The 24,097-nt window shown below is 45.9% G+C and overlaps 1 protein-coding gene across 2 annotated transcripts in view; it reads right to left on the reverse strand.

The window, feature by feature from the left end:
• IL11RA (interleukin 11 receptor subunit alpha) overlaps positions 1–24,097 on the reverse strand; it is a 213,402-nt gene that overhangs the window by 24,315 nt on the left and 164,990 nt on the right. For both annotated transcript variants that reach the window (XM_073611619.1, XM_073611628.1), the window contains exon 6: positions 12,401–12,564. In XM_073611619.1, the coding sequence (XP_073467720.1) occupies positions 12,401–12,564 (164 nt within the window). The remainder of the gene's footprint in view (positions 1–12,400; positions 12,565–24,097) is intronic.

Consider the following 24,097-nt stretch of genomic DNA (forward strand, 5'->3'; position numbering starts at 1 on the left):
AGGGAGGTGGTTCTTTTAAATGTAAAGAGGGGTCTCTGTGGGACCAGTGGTCCTAAGGTTGGATCGCATTGTAGCATGTGCCAATACTTATTAGCTTCACATTATGATCTGTGATCCGCCCGGCACGAAAAGAGCCGCCTGAGCGAAGTTTGGACTCATGGTGGCGCTGTGTGAGGTACAGAATCATCTGTCCTCCATCTTGCGACCCCAACGGACATGCGCAGTCCGTTGGGGAAGCCAGACGTGCCGGCGGGGGGCAGTGGGCGTGGCCACGCCTCACGACGGTCTGCGTCCGCATGCGCTGTGGATGCCTGGCGGCGCGCGCTCCACCCGGGGGGCCAGTCCTAGTGTATCCGTCCCTCCCTCACCACAATCAGCTGTTGTATCTCCTCCATCAACAGCTGATAGGTGGGGAGGGCTTTATATATTCGGCTCCAGCCCACACCAGGCGTCATCTGCTGCAGACAGGACGCTCTTGGTGCGAGGTGCTGTGACACTTGGTTAGTAACTTATCCCCTACCTATTGACATGGATCCCTATGTTGAAGTCACTGGTTGTAAACCCTGCCCTGTTGCCTATCATACTATATTTGCTTCACCCCGCTATCTACTATGTTCTGGGGCTTTCCCTTCTCTTATGATATGCTTGGTGATCCATCCTTTCTCATTGAAATCACTAGCCATTTATGCTATCTAGATGTCATACATCTTTCTTTTCTGCTTTCTCACCCATTATATTTTCTCTCTCTTTTTCCCTTTCCCCTCCCTCCTCTTGCTTTCCTCCCCCCTCTTTCTTCTTTCCCCTCCCCCTCCTTTCCGAACTGCCCCCCCTCCCCCCCCCCTCCCCCTCTTCTACTTTCTGTTCCTTGCCTTCCTTCCTTTTCCTTTCCTTTCTCTTCCCCCCCCCCCCCCCCTTCCCCTCCCCCCCTCCCCAGCCCCCCCCCCCTTTTCTCTTTCCCCCCCCCCCCCTTCCCCTCCCCCCCCCTTTTCTCTTCCCCCCCCCCCCCCTCCCCCCCTCCCTCTCACCAACCAGGGTTTTAATATACTTCCCATTTCTATGTTGATTCTCCAGCTTTCTGAACCACATCTGATCCATATTTACCACCAGTTACTGCCCCCCCATTATTGTAGGCGGACCAGGTAGGATACAGCTTTTGGATTCTCCATGTACTACTTTAATTATCCATATGTATGCACATCCTTACATATATATATATCTTCATGATTTACAGGATACACATTTGGCCCCAGTGTGACCTCAGATCTAAACTGTCATATGCCCGCTAACCTTGGGCCTTTCTTCCTACTGGAAGGAAGAATAAAACCACCCTATATATTTATACGTCTCTACTTCCACCTTGACAGTGGCTATGTGAATACTCCTGCTATACTTCACTAAAGTTCTACACACCACGACCAGGGAGCGTGTCCGATGGGCAGTACGTCAACATATCTATGTTTCTTTTAATTCGTCCTGGAATGCACAACCTATATCCGTAGATACCAATAAAATTCTTGTTGCAAACCCTACAATCACCCCTGAAGAAGGAGGCATAAGTAACTCCGAAACGCGTCGGGTGCACATGTATTGGTATCAACTTCTATATTTATGGAAATGCATTCCTTGTTTTTAACTTTGTAACTATGTGATTCACTTGATTATTTTTTGAAACTAATAAAACTGTTATCTACTTTACATACCTTTTTTAAAATATTTTCTTAAAAAATGTGCCTTTAAAGTCCGCTAGGGGAACTTCTTTTGCTCTAAACTCGAATTTAGGATGTGGCACAACAAGTAGATAATTGATCGATCAAATATTTTGTTCCTAGTTTACTGGTAGTAGATACCGCTCCCCGCATCAGATCGACAATTATCTTCATATGGCCGTCCAGAACTCTGGCTGAGTATTCTGGACCGCCAATAATCTACTCTTTTTGCTCCCACTCTTTATCTTTTTTAACTTAGTAATCAAAATAATATCAAACACTTTTTCTAAATATTGGGTTATTTACGAAGAGACAAAAATGACTAGCTTTACGGGTGACGGATGGGAAACATTGATGGAGGGCTACTTAAAAGATTTTGGAGATAAGGAATCTGTTGACTCCGAAATATCTTCCCTCTTCTCCAGACTATCCAAAACTCTGGAGAAAAAAATCTCTTTTCTACTGGCATGTCAAATCATTTCAGGACTACATTAAAGAGGACATCAACCCTGCAGGACTGCGAGTCCAGATCTTCCCGACATTAGAAGGTCTGGACTCGGAGTTCAAAAGCAAATGGGAACATGCACTGCGGGCATGCTCGCAAAGGCTAATGGAAATTCTTATCGAGGAATATAAAAAGAGATCTAATATCCTAGACTCAGACATTGTAATCCTCTGCAACAAGTTACAGCAATTAAAAACGCAGAGACCACTTACTAACAAAGAAGATAGACTGAAAACGCACCTAGAAACATTCAATAAAGATGTACTCATTAAAAAAAGACAGAAACTCATCCGTGATAGGAATGCGTTTAAAGATGGAAGGGCCTATAGATGGACTCAAAATAGGACTAATCAGAATAGAAACTATCAATACCAGGGATACCAAACCAATCCTTCACAAACCACCCCCAATCCACCCCAAACTCACACCCAAACACTCCAGAAACCCAACACGGGACACAGCACCAAACGCACATTTCGGGGCGACCCCAATGAGGGGCAACAAGCGAAGAAACTAACTCTTGATATCCCTAAAAAAACGCATCCCCCCACAGCAACACAGGAACCAACCTCTAAAACATACGCACAGAGCATTACACACACTCCAATAAGGGATATGAATTCCCAATCAAACCCCTCGACAGTCACAACATTGGACACAATCTCAAATGATCCATCTTTTTTAGAGAGAATCCTGATGGGCGTACAACCCACGCAATCCAACCCCAATACGTACACTCAAATAGCACTTTAACTATCCCTGATATTGATCAAGAATCGAGACTCAACAGTCTCAATGTTATTAATCTCTCATCGCACATACTTTCCCATGATGAAACTAATGTCCTGCAAAAAGGCCTAAATTTTTGTCCTAACCAAAATCTGGACAAGTTCGAGATCTATAAGGACCTCCAACTGTTTATACGCAAACTTATATTAAAAAAACTTTATCACAAACAGGAAGGACCCACCAACTTGACGCCACAGGAACACCAAGCACTAGAGCACTTAGTATCCCTTCTGGATGATAATAACCCAACTGATCTTATAGATGAAATTAATTTATCTCAAATTCTAGAGTCCATCGAAAAATCAAATGAACCCCCGAGGGGAAATATCCCCACACTCAAAAAGAAGTCTGACTTCTGCCCCGCGCCAAGCACTCATCCAAACGCAGCAGCCTTTTTAAGGCTAGTTGGCAAAGAACTAGACAAAATGAGAATTTACAACAAATTCCCTGAAAATCTCACTAAAAATGAGAAGGCAGCGCTCAAATCATTGTCAAAAAATGACAATATTACGATTAAAAATGCAGATAAGGGTGGGAACATTGTAGTATTTGACAATAAGGATTACATCAAAATGTGCAATAGAATACTGGATAATCGAGAGTGGTACCGTCCCATACCAGCGAGTCTGGTTAAGAAATATAATAAAGATTTCTACACACTGATAGATATGGCATACTCTAATTCTACTATCAACAAATCCTTATGGCAGTTTATCAGAAATGACTTCCCACGCACACCAGTATTCTATGCATTGCCCAAAGTCCATAAAGACATTAAAAATCCCCCCGGCAGACCGATCATCTCCGGCATAGGGGCCATTAGTGAAAATGCGAGCAGGCTGATAGATGAAGTACTTAAACCATTTGTTCATGCTCTCCCCTCTTTTGTAAAGGACACAGTACACTTTCTACAAATTATTGACCAACTAAAAATCCCCGAACATGCCATGTTTGTCACAATTGACGTTGAATCTCTCTATAGCTCTATCCCCCATGAGAAGGGCGTAGCAGCCATAAAACATGTTCTACGCACAACACAAGATCTGGACCCTACATATAGTGAATTCATTACTTCACTTTTGGAACATATCCTCAGCCATAATGTATTCACCTTCAACGGCTCCCACTACCTCCAGGTGCAGGGGGTTGCGATGGGGACATGTTGTGCCCCATCGTATGCCAACCTGTACCTGGGGGAGTGGGAGGCCATGTTCCTAGGTGATGAGGGCTTGTCGATGTACACGGACCACATATTATGTTGGTACCGGTACATCGACGACCTCTTCATCGTCTGGGACGGGTCGATCGACCTCCTCAGGGAGTGTCTATTGAGGATGAACCGCAATGATTTCAACCTAAACTTCACTATGTCATTTGATAAACAGTGTATCACGTTTCTTGATGTAGAGGTCTGCAGAGGTGAGGAAGGTAGTGTCATTAGCAAACTGTATAGGAAATCAACCGCAAGCAATGCCATATTACATGCAAGCAGTTTCCACCCTAAACCCCTCCTCAACTCTATTCCATACAGCCAGTACCTGAGAGCAAAACGAAACTGCTCAGATAGTGACACCTTCAAACTGGAGGCGAATAGGCTACGCGATAGGCTATTACTAAGGGGGTATTCCCATGCGTCTTTGAAACGCTCTTTCAAAAAAGCCCTCCTGCAGCCAAGAGAGGAATTACTATATTCTCAAAAAGCCAACAAGTCTGACAAGAATGATATTGGTACTCTTAGAATCATTACCAAATTCAATAATCAACACAGACAGGTGAGGAACATTGTGACAAAGTATTGGCACATGCTACAATGCGATCCAACCTTAGGACCACTGGTCCCACAGAGACCCCTCTTTACATTTAAAAGAACCACCTCCCTGGGAGACAAAATCACAGCCAGTGAATTCAAGGCAGAGAATAATAAGATACACTGTAAATATAAGGGGACATTTATGTGTGGCAAATGTAGATACTGTAAATACATGCTTACAACTAGAAACCCGACCCTTCCAAATGGTCAATCTTTCCACCCCAAACATTTTGCCAATTGCAGGACTTTTGGGGTTGTCTACTTACTCCTGTGTGAATGTACCTGCTTTTATGTAGGAAAAACCAAGACAGAATTTTGGAAGAGGGCATATAGACATCTAGTAAGCATGGAAACTGGGGATCCGGACCTCCCACTGGGGAGACACACCCTAACAGTACATAATGGCATATGCCCAAAAATCAAATTTCTCATCTTGGATCGGGTACATCCAGAGTCAAGGGAGGGGACTGGAACAAGACATTGCTGCAATTAGAGTCTCGATGGATATATAACCTAAGGGCTACTGAACCCCCAGGCCTAAACGAAACCATTTGGTTTAAACCCTTCCTCGAAGGCTTTTCCTCCGGCGGCAGAGAACAATAGGGAGGACCACCCCACAGACAACTATATGCTTGGGGTGACTTTAGAGACCAGCCGACTACATCTATTCCACCTATCACTGCCCTCAAACATAGGGGACCCTATTATTGGCTATGGGGCCCCCCCATATGTTTTGAGATACCCCCCCATATATCTGCTTTCCATACCCACTAATAGAAAAAAAGAAAAAAGACCCCATACCCAACATTCGTTACAGTAATCGAGCCCGACTATTACATATTGGGGCCCCCCCCTTGACCCGCATATAGGGGCAATCCTAATTATACTATGGGACATACAGTCTCTATATTATACAGTATGCCACTCTAGGTCATGTATTGTAATGTTGTTTTCTATTATGTATATTGTATGATACTCTAGGTTATTGATTTCTGGACTACATGCATATAACCTGATATCACTCTATCTGTATAACTTGCCCTCGAATTGTACTTTTAATATCTGTACATAATTACTACTTTGTCATGTTTGAAATGTTTTCCTCCATCGGGTTTCACTCCTAACCCGTATCGCACTGCCTATCGGCCCTGCTTCCCTGTGATAGCAAAAGATGTGATACTATTTTTCCCCTGTTCAGTTGCATTAATTTATGCTTTGACTTATTACTTATTAGCTTCACATTATGATCTGTGATCCGCCCGGCACGAAAAGAGCCGCCTGAGCGAAGTTTGGACTCATGGTGGCGCTGTGTGAGGTACAGAATCATCTGTCCTCCATCTTGCGACCCCAACGGACATGCGCAGTCCGTTGGGGAAGCCAGACGTGCCGGCGGGTGCAGTGGGCGTGGCCACGCCTCACGACGTCTGCGTCCGCATGCGCTGTGGATGCCTGGCGGCGCGCGCATCCACCCGGGGGGGCCAGTCCCTAGTGTATCCGTCCCTCCCTCACCACAATCAGCTGTTGTATCTCCTCCATCAACAGCTGATAGGTGGGGAGGGCTTTATATATTCGGCTCCAGCCCACACCAGGCGTCACCTGCTGCAGACAGGACGCTCTTGGTGCGAGGTGCTGTGACACTTGGTTAGTAACTTATCCCCTACCTATTGACATGGATCCCCTATGTTGAAGTCACTGGTTGTAAACCCTGCCTGTTGCCTATCATACTATATTTGCTTCACCCGCTATCTACTATGTTCTGGGGCTTTCCCCTTCTCTTATGATATGCTTGGTGATCCATCCTTTCTCATTGAAATCACTAGCCATTTATGCTATCTAGATGTCATACATCTTTCTTTTCTGCTTTCTCACCCATTATATTTTCTCTCTCTTTTTCCCTTTCCCCCTCCCCTCCTCTTGCTTTCCTCCCCCCTCTTTCTTCTTTCCCCTCCCCCTCCTTTCCGAACTGCCCCCCCCCTCCCCCCCCTCTTCTACTTTCTGTTCCTTGCCTTCCTTCCTTTTCCTTTCCTTTCTCTTTCCCCCCCCCCCCCTTCCCCTCCCCCCCTCCCCAGCCCCCCCCCCCCCCCCTTTTCTCTTCCCCCCCCCCCCCCTTCCCCTCCCCCCTCCCCGGCCCCCCCCCCCCTTTTCTCTTCCCCCCCCCCCCTCCCCCCCTCCCTCTCACCAACCAGGGTTTTAATATACTTCCCATTTCTATGTTGATTCTCCAGCTTTCTGAACCACATCTGATCCATATTTACCACCAGTTACTGCCCCCCATTATTGTAGGCGGACCAGGTAGGATACAGCTTTTGGATTCTCCATGTACTACTTTAATTATCCATATGTATGCACATCCTTACATATATATATATCTTCATGATTTACAGGATACACATTTGGCCCCAGTGTGACCTCAGATCTAAACTGTCATATGCCCGCTAACCTTGGGCCTTTCTTCCTACTGGAAGGAAGAATAAAACCACCCTATATATTTATACGTCTCTACTTCCACCTTGACAGTGGCTATGTGAATACTCCTGCTATACTTCACTAAAGTTCTACACACCACGACCAGGGAGCGTGTCCGATGGGCAGTACGTCAACATATCTATGTTTCTTTTAATTCGTCCTGGAATGCACAACCTATATCCGTAGATACCAATAAAATTCTTGTTGCAAACCCTACAATCACCCCTGAAGAAGGAGGCATAAGTAACTCCGAAACGCGTCGGGTGCACATGTATTGGTATCAACTTCTATATTTATGGAAATGCATTCCTTGTTTTTAACTTTGTAACTATGTGATTCACTTGATTATTTTTTGTAACTAATAAACTGTTATCTACTTTACATACCTTTTTTAAAATATTTTCTTAAAAAATGTGCCTTTAAAGTCCGCTAGGGGAACTTCTTTTGCTCTAAACTCGAATTTAGGATGTGGCACAACAAGTAGATAATTGATCGATCAAATATTTTGTTCCTAAACTGGCAGTAATGCACACAAAATGATATGGCGTTAAACTGGCAGTAATGTACACAGAAGTAAATTGCATTAAACTTGCAGTAATGCACACAGAACTATATGGCGTTCAACTGGCAGTAACGCACACAGAACTATATGGCGTTAAACTGGCAGTAATGCACAAAACTATATGGCGTTAAACTGGCAGTAATGCACACAAAACGATATGGCATTAAACTGGCAGTAACACACACAGAAGTAAATGGCATTAAACTGGCAGTAACACACAAAATGATATGGCGTTAAACTGGCAGTAACGCACACAGAAGTAAATGATGTTAAACTGTCAGTAACGCACACAGAACTATATGGCGTTAAACTGGCAGTAACACACGCAAAACTATACTGGCGTTAAACTGGCAGTAACGCACACAGAAGTAAATTGCGTTAAACTGGCAGTAACGCAATCAAATAGACGGTGTTCACCCGTCACTACACTGACGCTATCTGAACTGTCCCTACTCTAGCTATACACTAATGTAAAGATTACCGACACGGTCTTACTACACTACACTGAAACTATCTGAGCTGTCCCTACTCCACACTAATGTATGTATGAATGAAACGGTCTCACTACACTACAGTGAAACTATCTGAGCTGTCCTTACTCTAGCTGCACACTATGCAAAGCTGAATGATGGTCCTCCTCCTTACACTCACACTATCCCTAGACTGACACTAAACTAATATTCTACACTGACAATTGAAGCAAAATAGCACACTAACAAATAGCACTGAACAGAGCCCTGTTCTATCTCTCTCCACGCCAAAATCACACTAAAAACAGCTGTCAATGAAAGAATACTTTTATACTGTGGGGTGGGAATGAGCCACAGTGTTCAAACATGACTCTGACAGTGCTCTGTGCCCTGATTGGCTCAAGCTTTCACTGCTTCAGCCAATCAGGGCTTGCAATGAACTGTTCAGCACCGCAATTTATTTTTATTTATTTAAAGTACTTATATAGCACCATCAATTTACGCAGTGCTTTACATATACATTGTACATTCACATCGGTCCCTACCCTCAAGGAGCTTACAATCTAAGGTCCCCCACTCACATTCATATACTAGGGCCAATTTAGACAGAAGACAATTAACCTACCAGCATGTCTTTTAAAGTGTGGGAGGAAACCAGAGTACCCAGAGGAAATCCATGCAAGCAAAGGGAGAACATGCAAACTCCAGGCAGGTAGTGTTGTGGTTGGGATTCAAACCAGCGACCCTTTTTACTGCTAGGCGAGAGCGCTACCCACTACACCACTGTGCCGCCCTACATGCATTGTGGTCGGTTCGGGGGGTCGAACAAACGGTCGAACGGCCAGTTTGTTCGGCTGTTCTCCGAACGACCGAACAACAAAACTTATGCTCGGGCCGAACCGTTCGCCCATCCCTAATCTGTACCACCATGTTCACAAATGGAGCCCCCATCTCTAGACGTGTACTAATTAAGTGCAGAGTTATAGGCCAAAAGACTGAATGAAGGAAACTAAAAAGACCGGAAGAATAACCAAATACAGGCAAAAATCTGGATCAAACAGGCTTGTAGGAAGGGGTTAATATGTCTCCCTTAGTTCAGGCTCCTCCTGGTGTTTCCAGATGAAAAGATGATCCAACTCTGGCAGGACCCCATATGAAAAGATGGGTGGAGCTTAGTCAGTGGAACACGCAGCAGTTATCAACACTAGGACTGTGAACTGTGATATTGGCTTTCCCAGGAGTGGGTTTCCTTGGACTTGGGTATTCCACTGGTGCTGGTGGACAAGGTCCTGTATACAAGTACATGGTGTAAGGACTGGAAGGTGGTCAAGGGATGAAGTTGCCTTCCAGGCCATGAAGAGCAGACCCCTCTACGGAACATGCAGCAGGCACCCTGGGTCCCCACATGACATGGGCCCCCCCCTTCAAGATTTTTGATCATTATGTGTCAGCAAAAATCCCCCCACAAAAAAACTGAGCACTAATCTGCATGCTTATCCCCTAAGCATACAGTCCAGCTTCTCCCGTTACAAATCCACCCCCCCCCACGCTGAAATACCCCCTCTCAGCACAAATCTTTGCCCCCCCCCCATCCTCCAAATCCCCCCAGCTCAAATGCCCTTCCCCCAAAAAAGTCACCCCTCCTAGTACAAATTCTCTACTCCTCAAATTTCCCCTCCTAGTACAAATATTCTCTCCCTACTTCAAATCCCCCCCCTTCCCAACACAAACTCCCACCAAATCCTCCCTCCTAGCACAAATTTTCTTCCCCCACCCCCCAAACACAATTTCCCCTAAATCACCACTCTTCCAACACAAATCCACTTCCCCACAATCTCCAATCTCCTCGTGGTGCCCCCTCACCTCACAAGGTACCACAGTGCCCATGAGCATAAGTCAGGGTTGGTGGTTAAATATTTAAAGGGGGTTTGGAGTTAAAGAGTCAGAGTTATTGGTAACTGGTTGGTTAACTCAGTATTAGGGTCAGACCTAGAATCCAAATCCAAATGGGAGGCTTCCTACCAGGAGATGGTGCAGTTCCTGCACTTTCCTTACTCCTCGGGAACCTGACCCTGCCAGATGGGGAACCTGTCCCTACACTAGTCACTCACATAAAGCATGCTTAATTAGACTCTGCCCTGCCCCAAGATGGCTGCCGAGGTCACCTTGGGTGACAGCGTTCAATCGGACAGCGGTCCCCCTAGTTACAGCAGGAAGTCGTAGAAGAGCCTAGTTCCTTCCCCTACTGCATTGCTGGCTTCGGTCAAGTGCCACCTACAGTGGGTGATACAGACTGCCAGGGCTGGATCAAGACATTGTGCTGCCTGGGTCCAAGAATGAAACGCCCCCCCCCCCCCAAAAGAAAAAAAAAATCACACCCACCAAAAGGCCCCCACATCCATTATATTATATCATGATAATTAAAACTTAAATTATATTTATCAGGAAGTCAGATTAACATGCAACAGCACCTTGTCTATATGCAAAATGATATGGCATACCATTATGTTCAATTCCAAGGGACGAGCTAGGGCAGTATATAGACAGGCTAGGGTAGTATAGGGGCATGATAGGGTAGTATATAGACAGGCTAGGGTAGTATATGGACAGGCTAGGGTAGTATATAGACAGGCTAAGGAAGTATAGTGCAGACTGGGATAATATATAGACAGGCTAGGGCAGTATATAGACAGGCTAGGGTAGTATAAGGGCAGGCAGTATACGGGTAGGCTAGGGTAGTATATAGACAGGCTAGGGTAGTATAGGGGCAGGCAGTATACGGGCAGGCTAGGATAGTATATAGACAGGCTAGGGTAGTATATGGACAGGCTAGGGTAGTATATGGACAGGCTAAGGCAGCATATTGCACACTGGGGTAGTATATAGACAGGCTAGGGCAGTATACAGACAGGCTAGGGTAGTATAGGGGCAGGCTAGGGTAGTATACGGGCAGGCTAGGGTAGTATATGGACAGGCTAGGGCAGTATAGAGGCAGGCTAGGGTGGTATATAGAGATGCTAGGATAGTATATGGACAGGCTACGGTAGTATATGGACAGGCTAGGTTAGTATAGGGGCAGACTGGGATAGTATATAGACAGGCTAGGGTAGTATATAGACAGGCTGGGGCAGTATGGGGCAGGCTAGGGTAGTATAGGCGCAGGCTAGGGTAGTATACGAGCAGGCTAGGGTAGTATACGAGCAGGATAGGGTAGTATATGGACAGGCTAGGGCAGTATGGGGGTAGGCTAGAGTGGTATATAGACAGGCTAGGGTAGTATATGGACAGGCTAGGGTAGTATATGGACAGGCTAGGGTAGTATATGGACAGGCTAGGGTAGTATATGGACAGGCTAGGGTAGTATAGGGGCAGGCAGTATATGGGCAGGCTAGGGTAGTATATGGATAGGCTAAGGCAGTATATTGCAGACTGGGGTAATATATAGACAGGCTAGGGCAGTATACAGACAGGCTAGGGTAGTATACGGGCAGGCTAGGGTAGTATATGGACAGGCTAGGGCAGTATAGGGGCGGGCTAGGGTGGTATATAGACATGCTAGGGTAGTATATGGACAGGCTAGGGTAGTATAGGGGCAGACTGGGATAGTAAATAGACAGGCTAGGGTAGTATATAGACAGGCTGGGGCAGTATAGGGGCATGCTAGGGTAGTGTAGGTGCAGGCAGAGTGGCCTGAGAGGGGCAGTTGTCATTATGACACACAAAACTGCTGGGAAAAAAATCTTGGTCTTCAATTTTCTGGGTTAATAGAAGAGAAGGAGAGGTGGGCGTGGTTCAATTTGCTGCCCCTCTCAAAGTGCTGCCTGGGTCCAATGGACCCACCTGGGACCCATGGTAGGGCCGTCCCTGCAGACTGCACCTGCCTACAAGCAGTATATAACTGTACTAACACCTGCAACTGTTGTGGCCAGTCGGCTGAGACAACAGATCGGGTCCTTTGAGCGGTATACATTTTTTTTTTTCAGATTTTGGTTAGTTACTGAGCAATGGGGACATGGAGCTGCAGCGTACACAAGAAGCACTCCATGGTATACCGATTACGTGGTGTATATCAGACTAGTATTTAGAGCTCACCGATGGACTGGACGTAGAAATCCAGAATGCGGAAGTTGGAGCCCAGCGGGTTGATCTCGGTGATGTTCATCCGGTACAAGGTCCACAGCTTGGAGTATCTGACGGAGCACATGTTGGGAATGGCTGGATTCTGCACACACACCTCCGGGATGCCCTTATCCACCCTGGGATACAAACAGACTTGTTATTAAAGGAGAACTCTATTTTCTTTAAAAAAGGCATGTCATATCTTACAAAAAACGTCTGTAGAAAAATAATGTTGATAAATAAACTTTTAAATTTACACTCAGATCTTACTTGCAAAATGGAAAACTAGAGGCATTCTGCCACCATGTGTGATCAGAACTCATTTCCTGTTTTGAGGAAGTCATAAAATCCTCTGCAACTGGAGATTTGTTTTTGCTGAATTAAGTCCCTTCGCAGATTAAAAGCTGAGCTGCGGAATGAAGCCGCATTGTGTGAAATCCTCGATCTCTCAAATGCACAGTCAACACAAAGCTTTAAAAATTGATAAAAATCTGTAACCAGATATCTTCTATTACTGGTCACTGCCAAGCAGCTGAGATCCTTTTGCCGGGGAATGGGGGCCAATGAGGCACCGACCCTTTATAAGAGCACCTTACAGAACTATATACAGTGACTTAAAAAAGTATTCATACCCCTTGAAATGTTCCGCGTTTTTGTCATGTTACAACCAAATACGTAAATGTATTTTAATGGGATTTTATGTGATAGACCAACACAAAGTGGCACGTAATTTTGAAGTGGAAAGAAAATAATAAATTGTTTTCCAAATTATTTACAAATAACTATGTGAAAAGTGTGGGGGACATTTGTATGGCGCCCCCCGGAGTCAATACTTTGTAGAACCGCCTTTCTCTGCAATTACAGCAGCAAGTCTTTTTGGGGATGTCTCTACCAGCTTTGCACATCTAGAGAGGGACATTTTTGCCCATTCTTTTTTGCAAAATATCTCAAGCTCTGTCAGATTGGATGGAGACGTCTGTAAACAGCGATTTTGAAGTCTTGCCACAGATTCTCAATTGGATTTAGGTCTGGACTTTGACTGGGCCATTCTAACACATGAATATGCTTTGATCTAAACCATTCCATTGTAGCTCTGGCTGTATGTTTAGGGTCGTTGTCCTGCTGGAAGGTGAACCTCCGCCTTTTGCAGATTCTAATGCCCCGTACACACGGTCGGACATTCCGAGAACAAAATCCATGGATTTTTTTCCGACGGATGTTGGCTCAAACTTGTCTTGCATACACACGGTCACACAAATCTTCCAAAATTCCAATCGCCAAGAACGCGGTGGCGACGAGCCGAGAAAAATGAAGTTCAATAGCCAGTGCGGCTCTTCTGCTTGATTCCGAGCATGCGTGGAACTTTGTGCGTCGAAATTGTGTACACACAATCAGAATTTATGACAACGCATTTTGTTGTCGGAAAATTTGAGATCCAGATCTCAAATTTTGTGTGACGGAAATTCCGATGGAAAATGTCCGATGGAGCCTACACACGGTCGGAATTTCCGACAACAAGCTCTCATCGAACAATTTCCGTCGGGAAATCCACCCGTGTGTACACTTAACAATTATGTGTCACTTTGTGTTGGTCCATCACATAAAATCCCAATAAAATACATTTACGTTTTTTGTTGTAACATGACAGAATGTGGAAAATTTCCAGGGGTATGAATACTTTTTTAAGGCACTGTATATACCTACAATTACGGCTGCAAATCAGTGGCTATGGGCAGGGCAAGACTGGGGTGACCTACAGTTTGGACCCGGCCACTAGAGGCATCACTGAAATAAAGACATCAGCGCTGCCTTCCCTGGATTACAAGCGGCAGAAACAGAACTCGTTGCCATACTCAATGAAGACAGAGGTAGTACATTGCAGTACATTGCGCTACAGAAAAGGGTCATGTCTGATGTTCTGAAATGACACTTTTCACATACTCCTTAGAGTAGACCCAGTCTGTCTGCACAATATAGTCACCTGCTGGCTTGGCACCATTCACAGGCAGCTTAACTCTTCAGTAAGACACTGAAGGTGAACCCAACACAGTTTTACTGTCAAAGGGTTAAATGTGTTCCCTGGGAGTGATTGCCAACTGTGGGGGGAGGGGGGGCTTTGACTGGGGGAATGCAAAAATCTGTTCTCCTGCTTAGCAGGAACACAGGATCAGCACATTCCCCTCTCATAGAATGGTAATCTGTTTACATAGGCAGACCGTCATTCTGCCTGAACGATCAGCAGGTTCCATCGGAAATTGGGTCTGCAAGACCCATTAATTGGCTCCCGCTGTGTCCAATCTGAGTGCGCTCCAGACTGAAACTGTCAGATCAAGTACCAGGTTCATGATCTGGCACAGAGCGGCTGCCCTCCTGCAGGAAAATCCTACAGTGGGCAGCTGCTAAGCAGTTAATGAAGCTTTGACAATAAAACCTGGAAGCTGATTGGTTTCTATGCAGAGCTGCACCAGATTTTGCACTCTCCAGTTTTAGCAAATCGACACCCTCCTAAGCCCGGTGAATGTGAAAGAAATGGGGAGTGTGTAGCTAGGACTAACTAGCACTAAACAGGAGGAGAGGACAGCGGAAGAGACAAATAGAACAAAGGATGGGATTATAAGGGTGCAAGAAACAAACGAGAGAGAAATATGTTGAGATAAAATGTACAAAATGTATTATATAGTTAAAACAGAGCCATATTTTTTTTTAAAAAGCATAAGCTTAAATCTATGGATATGGTTCATAAACTTGTTTAAAGCGGCATAGTGTTGAATACTGACACGTTTCGCCCTATGAAGCAGACTTCCTCAGGGGATTCTATCCGCATGGGGTATCAGCCTTCTAATAGATTAGAATATACAAACTTGAAAAATGTAGCACTTCATAAAGTCTTGTGAATAAATGTATGACTTCATTCTAAGTGCTATTTCAGAAATGAAGGGTAAGTATGCCGGATGGCTTATAGATGCACACATGTATATAATAGTTCAATGAGATGTAAATGATTTGTATAATTATATATGAAAATTGTATTGTGTACTAATTATGGTATCATGTTTGTATATTCTATTCTATATTCTATTCTATTAAAAGGCTGATACCCCATGCAGATAGCATCCCCTGAGGAAGCCCAATACATAGGGTGAAATATGTCGGGATTCAACACTATGCCGCTTTAAACAAGTTTATGCTTAGGTTTAAGCTTTAAAAATAGGTTTAAACTTGAAAAATGTAGCACTTCATCATGTCTTGTGAATAAATTTATGACTTCATTCTAAGTGCTATTTCAGAAATGCAGGGTAAGTATGCCGGACTGCTTATAGATGCACACATGTACATAATGGTTCAATGAGATGTAGATGATTTGTATAATTATATATGAAAATTGTATTGTGTAATAATTATGGTATCATGTTTGTATATTCTATTCTATATTCTATTCTATTAGAAGGCTGATACCCCATGCAGATAGCATCCCCTGAGGAAGCCCAATACATAGGGCGAAATATGTCGGGATTCAACACTATGCCGCTTTAAACAAGTTTATGCTTAGGTTTAAGCTTGAAAAATAGGTTTAAACTTGAAAAATGTAGCACTTCATCATGTCTTGTGAATAAATTTATGACTTCATTCTAAGTGCTATTTCAGAAATGCAGGGTAAGTATGCCGGACAGCTTATAGATGCACACATGTACATAATGGTTCAATGAGATGTAGATGATTTGTATGATTATATATGAAAAATGTATTGTGTACTAATTATAGTACCATGTTTGTATATTCTATTCTATATTCTATTCTATTAGAAGGCCGATACCCCCATGCGAAAAGCATCCCCTGAGGAAGCCCAATACATAGGGCGAAACATGTCGGGATTCAACACTATGCAGCTTTAAACAAGTTTATGAACCATATCCATAGGTTTAAGCTTATGTTTTTTTTTTCTTTTTAAATATGAGTCTGTTTTAACTATATAATACATTTTGTAAATTTTATCTCAACATATTTCTCTTTGGTTTGCTTCTTGTACCGTTATAGTCCCACTCTTTATTCTATTTGTTCCAATAACCCCAGGGATGAGGTGTTCTATACTGTGTGAATCTATCTACATCGGTCTACATTCTACCAAAATCACATAGTAAACAAGTTGTAGTGGCGCAAAACCACTGCCGATGTCAATTTACTACAAGCAAAAAATAATCTGGTGCGGTTTGATACAACACAAAAAAAAACAAAACCTGTAGAACATACAAGTTTTGGCACACGAGGGTGCATAGGCAGCCCATTTATTTCAGTGGGCTACCATAGCATAATGCTCGTTAAGGCACAACATATTGGGGTTGATTTACTAAAGGCAAAATAGATTGTGCATTTTGCAAGTATGGTTGCTTCAGAACTTGGTAAATTTGGGTTAGCTCCGCTGACTTCCATCATACAATCATGTGCAAGCAATAATGCTGTTTAATTTTTTTTTACTTTCCTTGCATGTGATTGGGTATTTTTTGCAACATGAGGCTTCACAAAAAAACAAACCAAAAAAAAAAAAAAACTTCAATGAATTGTTCCAGTTGCCTTTGCTGACCTCCTTCTGAAAAAGCAGGTTGCCTGGATGCTCCAGGGGAATAAAACCCTCCAGAGATAAATCTGTGGACTCCACTGGCATCTCTGTGGTCACCGAGAATGTTAGTGAATAAGGAAGATATACCATAATTAGATGTACAAAGTGACCTCCTCCCCCCACCCTCTGGACGCCTATCCTGGTTCCTCTGACCACAGATTCACGCTCAGAATAAAGACCTCAGCTATGGAGTCACAACACCCCTTTAATTCCCGGGAACCGCCGAGTTTCATCTGAAGTGTAATAAAAGAGGCGGGTGATTCAGAGATTGCACAAGAGCCCGGAGAACGGCTGGATGTGGTGGTTTTCTGATACGACCCGACTAACTGCTGGAGACTGACTCCCTGACCACAGGCGGGGTCGGAGGGAGAGTGACCACACCATCAAAGCTTCAGAGGTGGGGGAGTCTGGGGTGTGGTGTGATCCCTTGCACCCGGCCCGCCGCAGGCTCCGTAAATCGGATGTGTATAGGAGATAAGGAGGAAGAACACCCAAGTCTAAGTACTCGAAAGCGCCTTAGCTATTGTGCAAGATCTCCATCCTGGATAACCTTAGCAAAGGACAAAGGATTACCAAAGCATCATGGGTTAGCTCAGTGGTTCTCGACCTCAGTCCTCAAGTACCCCCAACAGGCCACGTTTTGGGAATTTCTCTTAGATAAAATAGCTGTCCAAAACACCAAGCCATTGACTCTGATTTAAAGCACCTGTGCAAGATAAAGGAAAACCTGCAAACATGGCCTGTTGGGGGTACTTGAGGACTGAGGTTGAGAACAACTGGTTTAGCTAAAGAGAAAATGCAGTTGTTATCTGCTTTAAGGGGCGCTGCCTCTGATTGACACCTTGGATGGAGCTGTACAGGTAAAGGAGGAGGAAGTTGGAGGAGTCACTGATTTATTCACTTAATTTAAGCTTGAGTTACTGAGCTCTGTGAACAGAAATGATTTTTTTTGTAACAAGAGGTAAAAAACCAGCTGGAAAACACTGAAATGAGCATAAAGCCCCACCTACTGGCTAGTATTAAGAATGCATAATATTACATCACCGCTCTCCAGATAGAAATTGTATTATACAGGAGTGACATCACCGCTCTCCAGATATAAGTTGTATTATACTGGAGTGACATCACCGCTCTCCAGATAGAAGTTGTATTATACAGGAGTGACATCACTGCCCTCCCAATATAAGTTATAGTATACAGGAGTGACATCACCGCTCTCCAGATATAAGATATATTACACAGGAGTAGGGATGAGCTTCGTGTTCGAGTCGAACCCATGTTCGACTCGAACATCGGCTGTTCGATCGTTCGCCGAATTGCGAACGTTATGGGCCGTTCGCGCTAAATTCGTGTGGCGCGTCACGGCCCATAATTCACTGCGGCATCGCAGTGCATTGCTGGCTGATGATTGGCCAAGCATGCACTATGACCCGCATGCTTGGCCAATCACAGCGCTGTCAGTAGAGAGAGCTGTAATTGGCCAAAGCCAGGGTGGCTTTGGCCAATTATGGCTCAGGGGATTTAGTACACACCCCACACTATATAAGGCCGCCTGCACGGCGGCCCTGTGTAGTGTGTGTTCCGGTGTGCTGAGAGATAGAGAGAGAGAGAGACAGTGTCATTTGATTTGAGTTAGATAGATTAGGCAGAACAGTCAGTCAGTTAGCTGCACTTACAGTGTATTGTGTATATATATGCATCCCAGGTGTTGCATATATATATATACACTGTATTCAGTTTAGCTAGATCCGTTCCTGTTATCTTCTATCTAGACTATTTACATTTAATGCAGTGCGTCCTGCTCACAGTGTTCAGCTAGATCCGTTCCTGCTATTTACATTTAGTGCAGTGCGTCCTGCTCACAGTGTTCAGCTAGATCCGTTCCTGTTATCTTCTAGACTATTTACATTTAGTGCAGTGCGTCCTGCTCACAGTGTTCAGCTAGATCCGTTCCTGCTATTTACATTTAGTGCAGTGCGTCCTGCTCACAGTGTTCAGCTAGATCCGTTCCTGCTATTTACATTTAGTGCAGTGCGTCTTGCTCACAGTGTTCAGCTAGATCCGTTCCTGTTATCTTCTAGACTATTTACATTTAGTGCAGTGCGTCCTGCTCACAGTGTTCAGCTAGATCCGTTCCTGCAATTTACATTTAGTGCAGTGCGTCCTGCTCACAGTGTTCAGCTAGATCCGTTCCTGCTATTTACATTTAGTGCAGTGCGTCCTGCTCACAGTGTTCAGCTAGATCCGTTCCTGCTATTTACATTTAGTGCAGTGCGTCCTGCTCACAGTGTTCAGCTAGATCCGTTCCTGCTATTTACATTTAGTGCAGTGCGTCCTGCTCACAGTGTTCAGCTAGATCCATTCCTGCTATTTACATTTAGTGCAGTGCGTCCTGCGCACAGTGTTCAGCTAGAGCCGTTCCTGCTATTTACATTTAGTGCAGTGCGTCCTGCTCACAGTGTTCAGCTAGATCCGTTCCTGTTATCTTCTAGACTATTTACATTTAGTGCAGTGCGTCCTGCTCACAGTGTTCAGCTAGATCCGTTCCTGCTATTTACATTTAGTGCAGTGCGTCCTGCTCACAGTGTTCAGCTAGATCCGTTCCTGTTATCTTCTAGACTATTTACATTTAGTGCAGTGCGTCCTGCTCACAGTGTTCAGCTAGATCCGTTCCTGTTATCTTCTAGACTATTTACATTTAGTGCAGTGCGTCCTGCTCACAGTGTTCAGCTAGATCCGTTCCTGTTATCTTCTAGACTATTTACATTTAGTGCAGTGCGTCCTGCTCACAGTGTTCAGCTAGATCCGTTCCTGTTATCTTCTAGACTATTTACATTTAGTGCAGTGCGTCCTGCTCACAGTGTTCAGCTAGATCCGTTCCTGTTATCTTCTAGACTATTTACATTTAGTGCAGTGCGTCCTGCTCACAGTGTTCAGCTAGATCCGTTCCTGTTATCTTCCTACTGACAGGCAGGCTTGTCTGGTTACAGTATATAAAGCTACCTGAAGAAAATTACAGGTGTTCTGTTTGATCCTATTAGTACCACGGTCAGGCAGCTAGACTATTTACATTTAGTACAGTGCGTCCTGCTCACAGTGTTCAGCTAGATCCGTTCCTGTTATCTTCCTACTGACAGGCAGGCTTGTCTGGTTACAGTATATAAAGCTACTTGAAGAAAATTACAGGTGTTCTATCCCAGCTTAGTGCAGCTACAGGCCATTAGTATGTCTGGAAGGCCAAGAAGGAGAGGCAGACAGTCACAAGCCAATAAGAGAGGGCAAGCAGGCTCTGTGTCTAGTGCTGGTCGTGGAGACGGTGCATCCTCATCAGCACGTGGCCATGGGACACGCTTGGCCTTTTTTTCGGCAGCTGGCCATGTTGAGCCGCAACATGCGGAAGACTTGGTCGAGTGGATGACCAAGCCGTCCTCATCCTCCTCATCCTCTCTCACCCATGCCCAGGGTGCTTTGTCTGGCAAAGCAGCGGCCTCTTCCCTCAGCTCAATGTCATCAGTGACTCCTTCCCTAGCTCCACCATGTCCTCATGAGGATTCCCTCGAACTGTTTGACCACAGTGTTGGGTACATGCTCCAGGAGGATGCCCAGCGTTTGGAAGGCTCTGATGACGATACTGAGCTCGATGAAGGCAGTAACATGAGCGCGGACAGAGGGGGTGCCCAAGAAGGACAGCAATCTGGCAGTCATGCTCCCCCTGCTGCAGCATACTGCCAGGTTTGCTCCAGTGATGAGGAGGGAGGGGATGATGAGGTCACTGACTCAACGTGGGTGCCTGATAGGAGAGAGGAGGAGGAGGAGGAGGAGGAGGAGGAGGCGGCAGCACATCACCAACGAGGCAGGATGCCCTCCAGGGGCCAGCCTAAGGGCAGCACATTGACTGCATCACACCCCAAAGCTCCACATGTGCAGGGCGCTGCAGTCTCTGCGCGTTATTCAAAAAGTTCTTTGGTGTGGGCCTTTTTTGAGACGAGTGCATCAGATCGCACCGCTGCTATTTGCAACATATGTCTCAAGCGTATCTCGCGTGGCCAAAATATCTCCCGCTTGGGTACCACATGCTTGACCAGACATATGTTGACCTGCCATGCAGTTCGTTGGCAAGCGTATCTAAAAGACCCACACCAAAGAACAAAGAGGATCTCTCCTTGCTCCTCATCAGCTGAGATTTCCAACCCCACTAGACCTTCAGTCCTCTCTGAGACCTGCAGTGAGAGGAATGAAGGTGTAGAATTAGGTGTGTCACAGCCAAGTACTTGTGGGCAATCTGCTTTTGGTACACCGACGTCAGATTGTACCAGGCAAATTTCCCTGCCCCAGCTGCTGCACCGCCGAAAGAAGTTTGCTCCCAGCCATCCACATGCCCAGCGGTTGAATGCTAGCTTGGCAAAATTGCTAGCACTTCAACTGCTGCCTTTTCAGTTGGTAGACTCTGCCCCCTTCCGTGAGTTTGTGGAATGTGCGGTTCCTCAGTGGCAGGTACCCAAACGCCACTTTTTCTCACGGAAGGCGATTCCGGCTCTCTACCGGCATGTGGAAGGCAATGTCCATGCCTCGCTGGACAGGGCGGTCAGCGGTAAGGTGCATATTACCGCTGACTCATGGTCCAGCAGGCATGGACAGGGACGTTACCTAAGTTTCACGGCGCATTGGGTGACTCTGCTGGCAGCTGGGAAGGATGCAGGACAAGGTGCAGTAGTGTTGGAGGTTGTTCCGCCACCACGCCTCCAAAATGCTGATTGTGACACACCTCTCTCCTCCACCCCCTCCTCTTCTTCTTCCTCCATGGCCTCTTCCTCGGAACCAGCGGTGCTCCGTAGGCGTTCAAGGGGCTACGCAAGTACGCAGGCCAAAAGATGCCATGCGGTGCTTGAGCTGGTGTGCTTGGGGGACAGGAGCCACACTGGGGCAGAGGTTCTGTCAGCTCTGCAGGGGCAGGTTCAGAGGTGGTTGACGCCACGCCAACTTAAGGCAGGAATGGTGGTTTGCGACAATGGCACCAACCTCCTCTCTGCCCTCCGACAGGGACAAATGACCCATGTGCCCTGTTTGGCTCACGTCCTTAACTTGGTGGTGCAGCGGTTCTTGGGCAGGTACCCGGGCTTACAGGATGTCCTGAGGCAGGCCAGGAAAGTCTGTGTGCATTTCCGCCGGTCATATAATGCCAGTGCTCGGCTGACGGACCTCCAAAAGGAGTTTAACCTGCCCAAGAACCGCCTAATCTGTGACATGCCCACCAGGTGGAACTCAACGTTGGCCATGCTGCAGCGGCTGCACACGCAGCAGAGGGCCATCAATGAGTACCTGTGCGACTATGGCACCAGGACAGGGTCAGGGGAGCTTGGTTTTTTTTCCCCACGCCAGTGGGCCATGATCAGGGATGCATGCACTGTCCTGTCACCATTCGAGGAGGCCACGAGGATGGTGAGCAGTGACAGTGCATGCATCAGTGACACTGTCCCCCTTGTCCACCTGTTGGAGCACACGCTGCGTGGAATAATGGACAGGGCACTTGAGGCAGAACAGAGGCAGGAAGAGGAGGACTTCCTTAGCTCTCAAGGCCCCCTTTATCCAGACAGTGTTCCTGCGTGCCCGCCGATCACACAGGAAGAGGACGAGGAGGAAGAGGAGGAGGAGGAAGATTGTGTCAGTATGGAGGTGGAGCCTGGCACTCAGCATCAGCAGCAGTCTTTAAGGGATCAGTCCCAAGAAACACATGGACTTGTACGTGGCTGGGAGGAGGTGGCTGCGGACCATGTCGTTCTTAGTGACCCAGAGGACTCCGGACCGAATGCCTCAGCAAACCTACGCTGCATGGCCTCCCTGATCCTGCAAAGCCTGCGTAAGGATCCTCGTATTCGTGGTATCAAGGAGAAGGACCAATACTGGCTGGCAACCCTCCTTGATCCACGTTACAAGGGTAAGGTTGCGGACCTTATCTTGCCATCGCAGAGGGAGCAGAGGATGAAACATCTTCGGGAGGCCTTGCAGAAAGGTCTGTGCAACGCGTTCCCAGAGACTGGGAGGTTACAAACTCCTGTTTCTGGACAACGTGTTGCTGAGGCTTCGGTCAGTCAAAGAAGGAGCGGTGGAGAAGGTGGCCGTCTGACCGATGCGTTCAGACAATTTTTTGGTCCGCAGCCCCAAGGTATGATCGGTTCCAGCAACCATCGCCAGCGTCTGTTTTACATGGTGCAGGAATACCTAGGGGCAAGATCAGACTTGGACACCTTTCCCACCGAAAATCCTCTGGGTTACTGGGTCTTGAGGATGGATCACTGGCCAGAGCTTGCACAGTATGCAATTGAGCTACTGGCCTGTCCTGCATCCAGCGTTCTTTCGGAACGCACATTCAGTGCTGCTGGAGGCGTGGTAACCGATCACAGGGTGCGTCTGTCCACCGACTCGGTCGATCGGCTGACCTTCATAAAAATGAATGAGTCTTGGATCACCACCAGCTACCAAGCACCTGATGCTGATGTAACCGAATAATTTTTTTTGAAATCTCAGATCCCTTCAAAGACTGCCTATGCTGATGCTGAGTGACTATCCCTGAGTAATTATCCTCTTCCTCCTCAATCATCACGCTGATAGCTTGTAAGAACATTTTTGGTTCTGGGCGCCACCACCAGTGCCTAAGGCACAATTTTTCAGCCCCTGTTTAACAGGGGCGTGTAATTACAATTTTTGATGTAATACTTTGCAGCAGGGCTCGTTCCTGCATTCCAACTAGAGTGTCTGTGAGGGGTTGCAGTGTTGTGGCACCAGCACCAGTGCCTAGGGCCCAATTTTTCTGCCCCTGTCTAACAGGGGCGTGTAATTACAATTTTTGATGCAATACTTTGCAGCAGGGCTCGTTCCTGCGTTCCAACTAGAGTGTCTGTGAGGGGTTGCAGTGTTGTGGCACCAGCACCAGTGCCTAAGGCCCAATTTTTCTGCCCCTGTCTAACAGGGGCGTGTAATTACAATTTTTGATGCAATACTTTGCAGCAGGGCTCGTTCCTGCGTTCCAACTAGAGTGTCTGTGAGGGGTTGCAGTG

The sequence above is a fragment of the Aquarana catesbeiana genome, linkage group LG01 (genome assembly GCF_042186555.1).
Source record: "Aquarana catesbeiana isolate 2022-GZ linkage group LG01, ASM4218655v1, whole genome shotgun sequence".
NCBI classification, from domain to species: domain Eukaryota; kingdom Metazoa; phylum Chordata; class Amphibia; order Anura; family Ranidae; genus Aquarana; species Aquarana catesbeiana.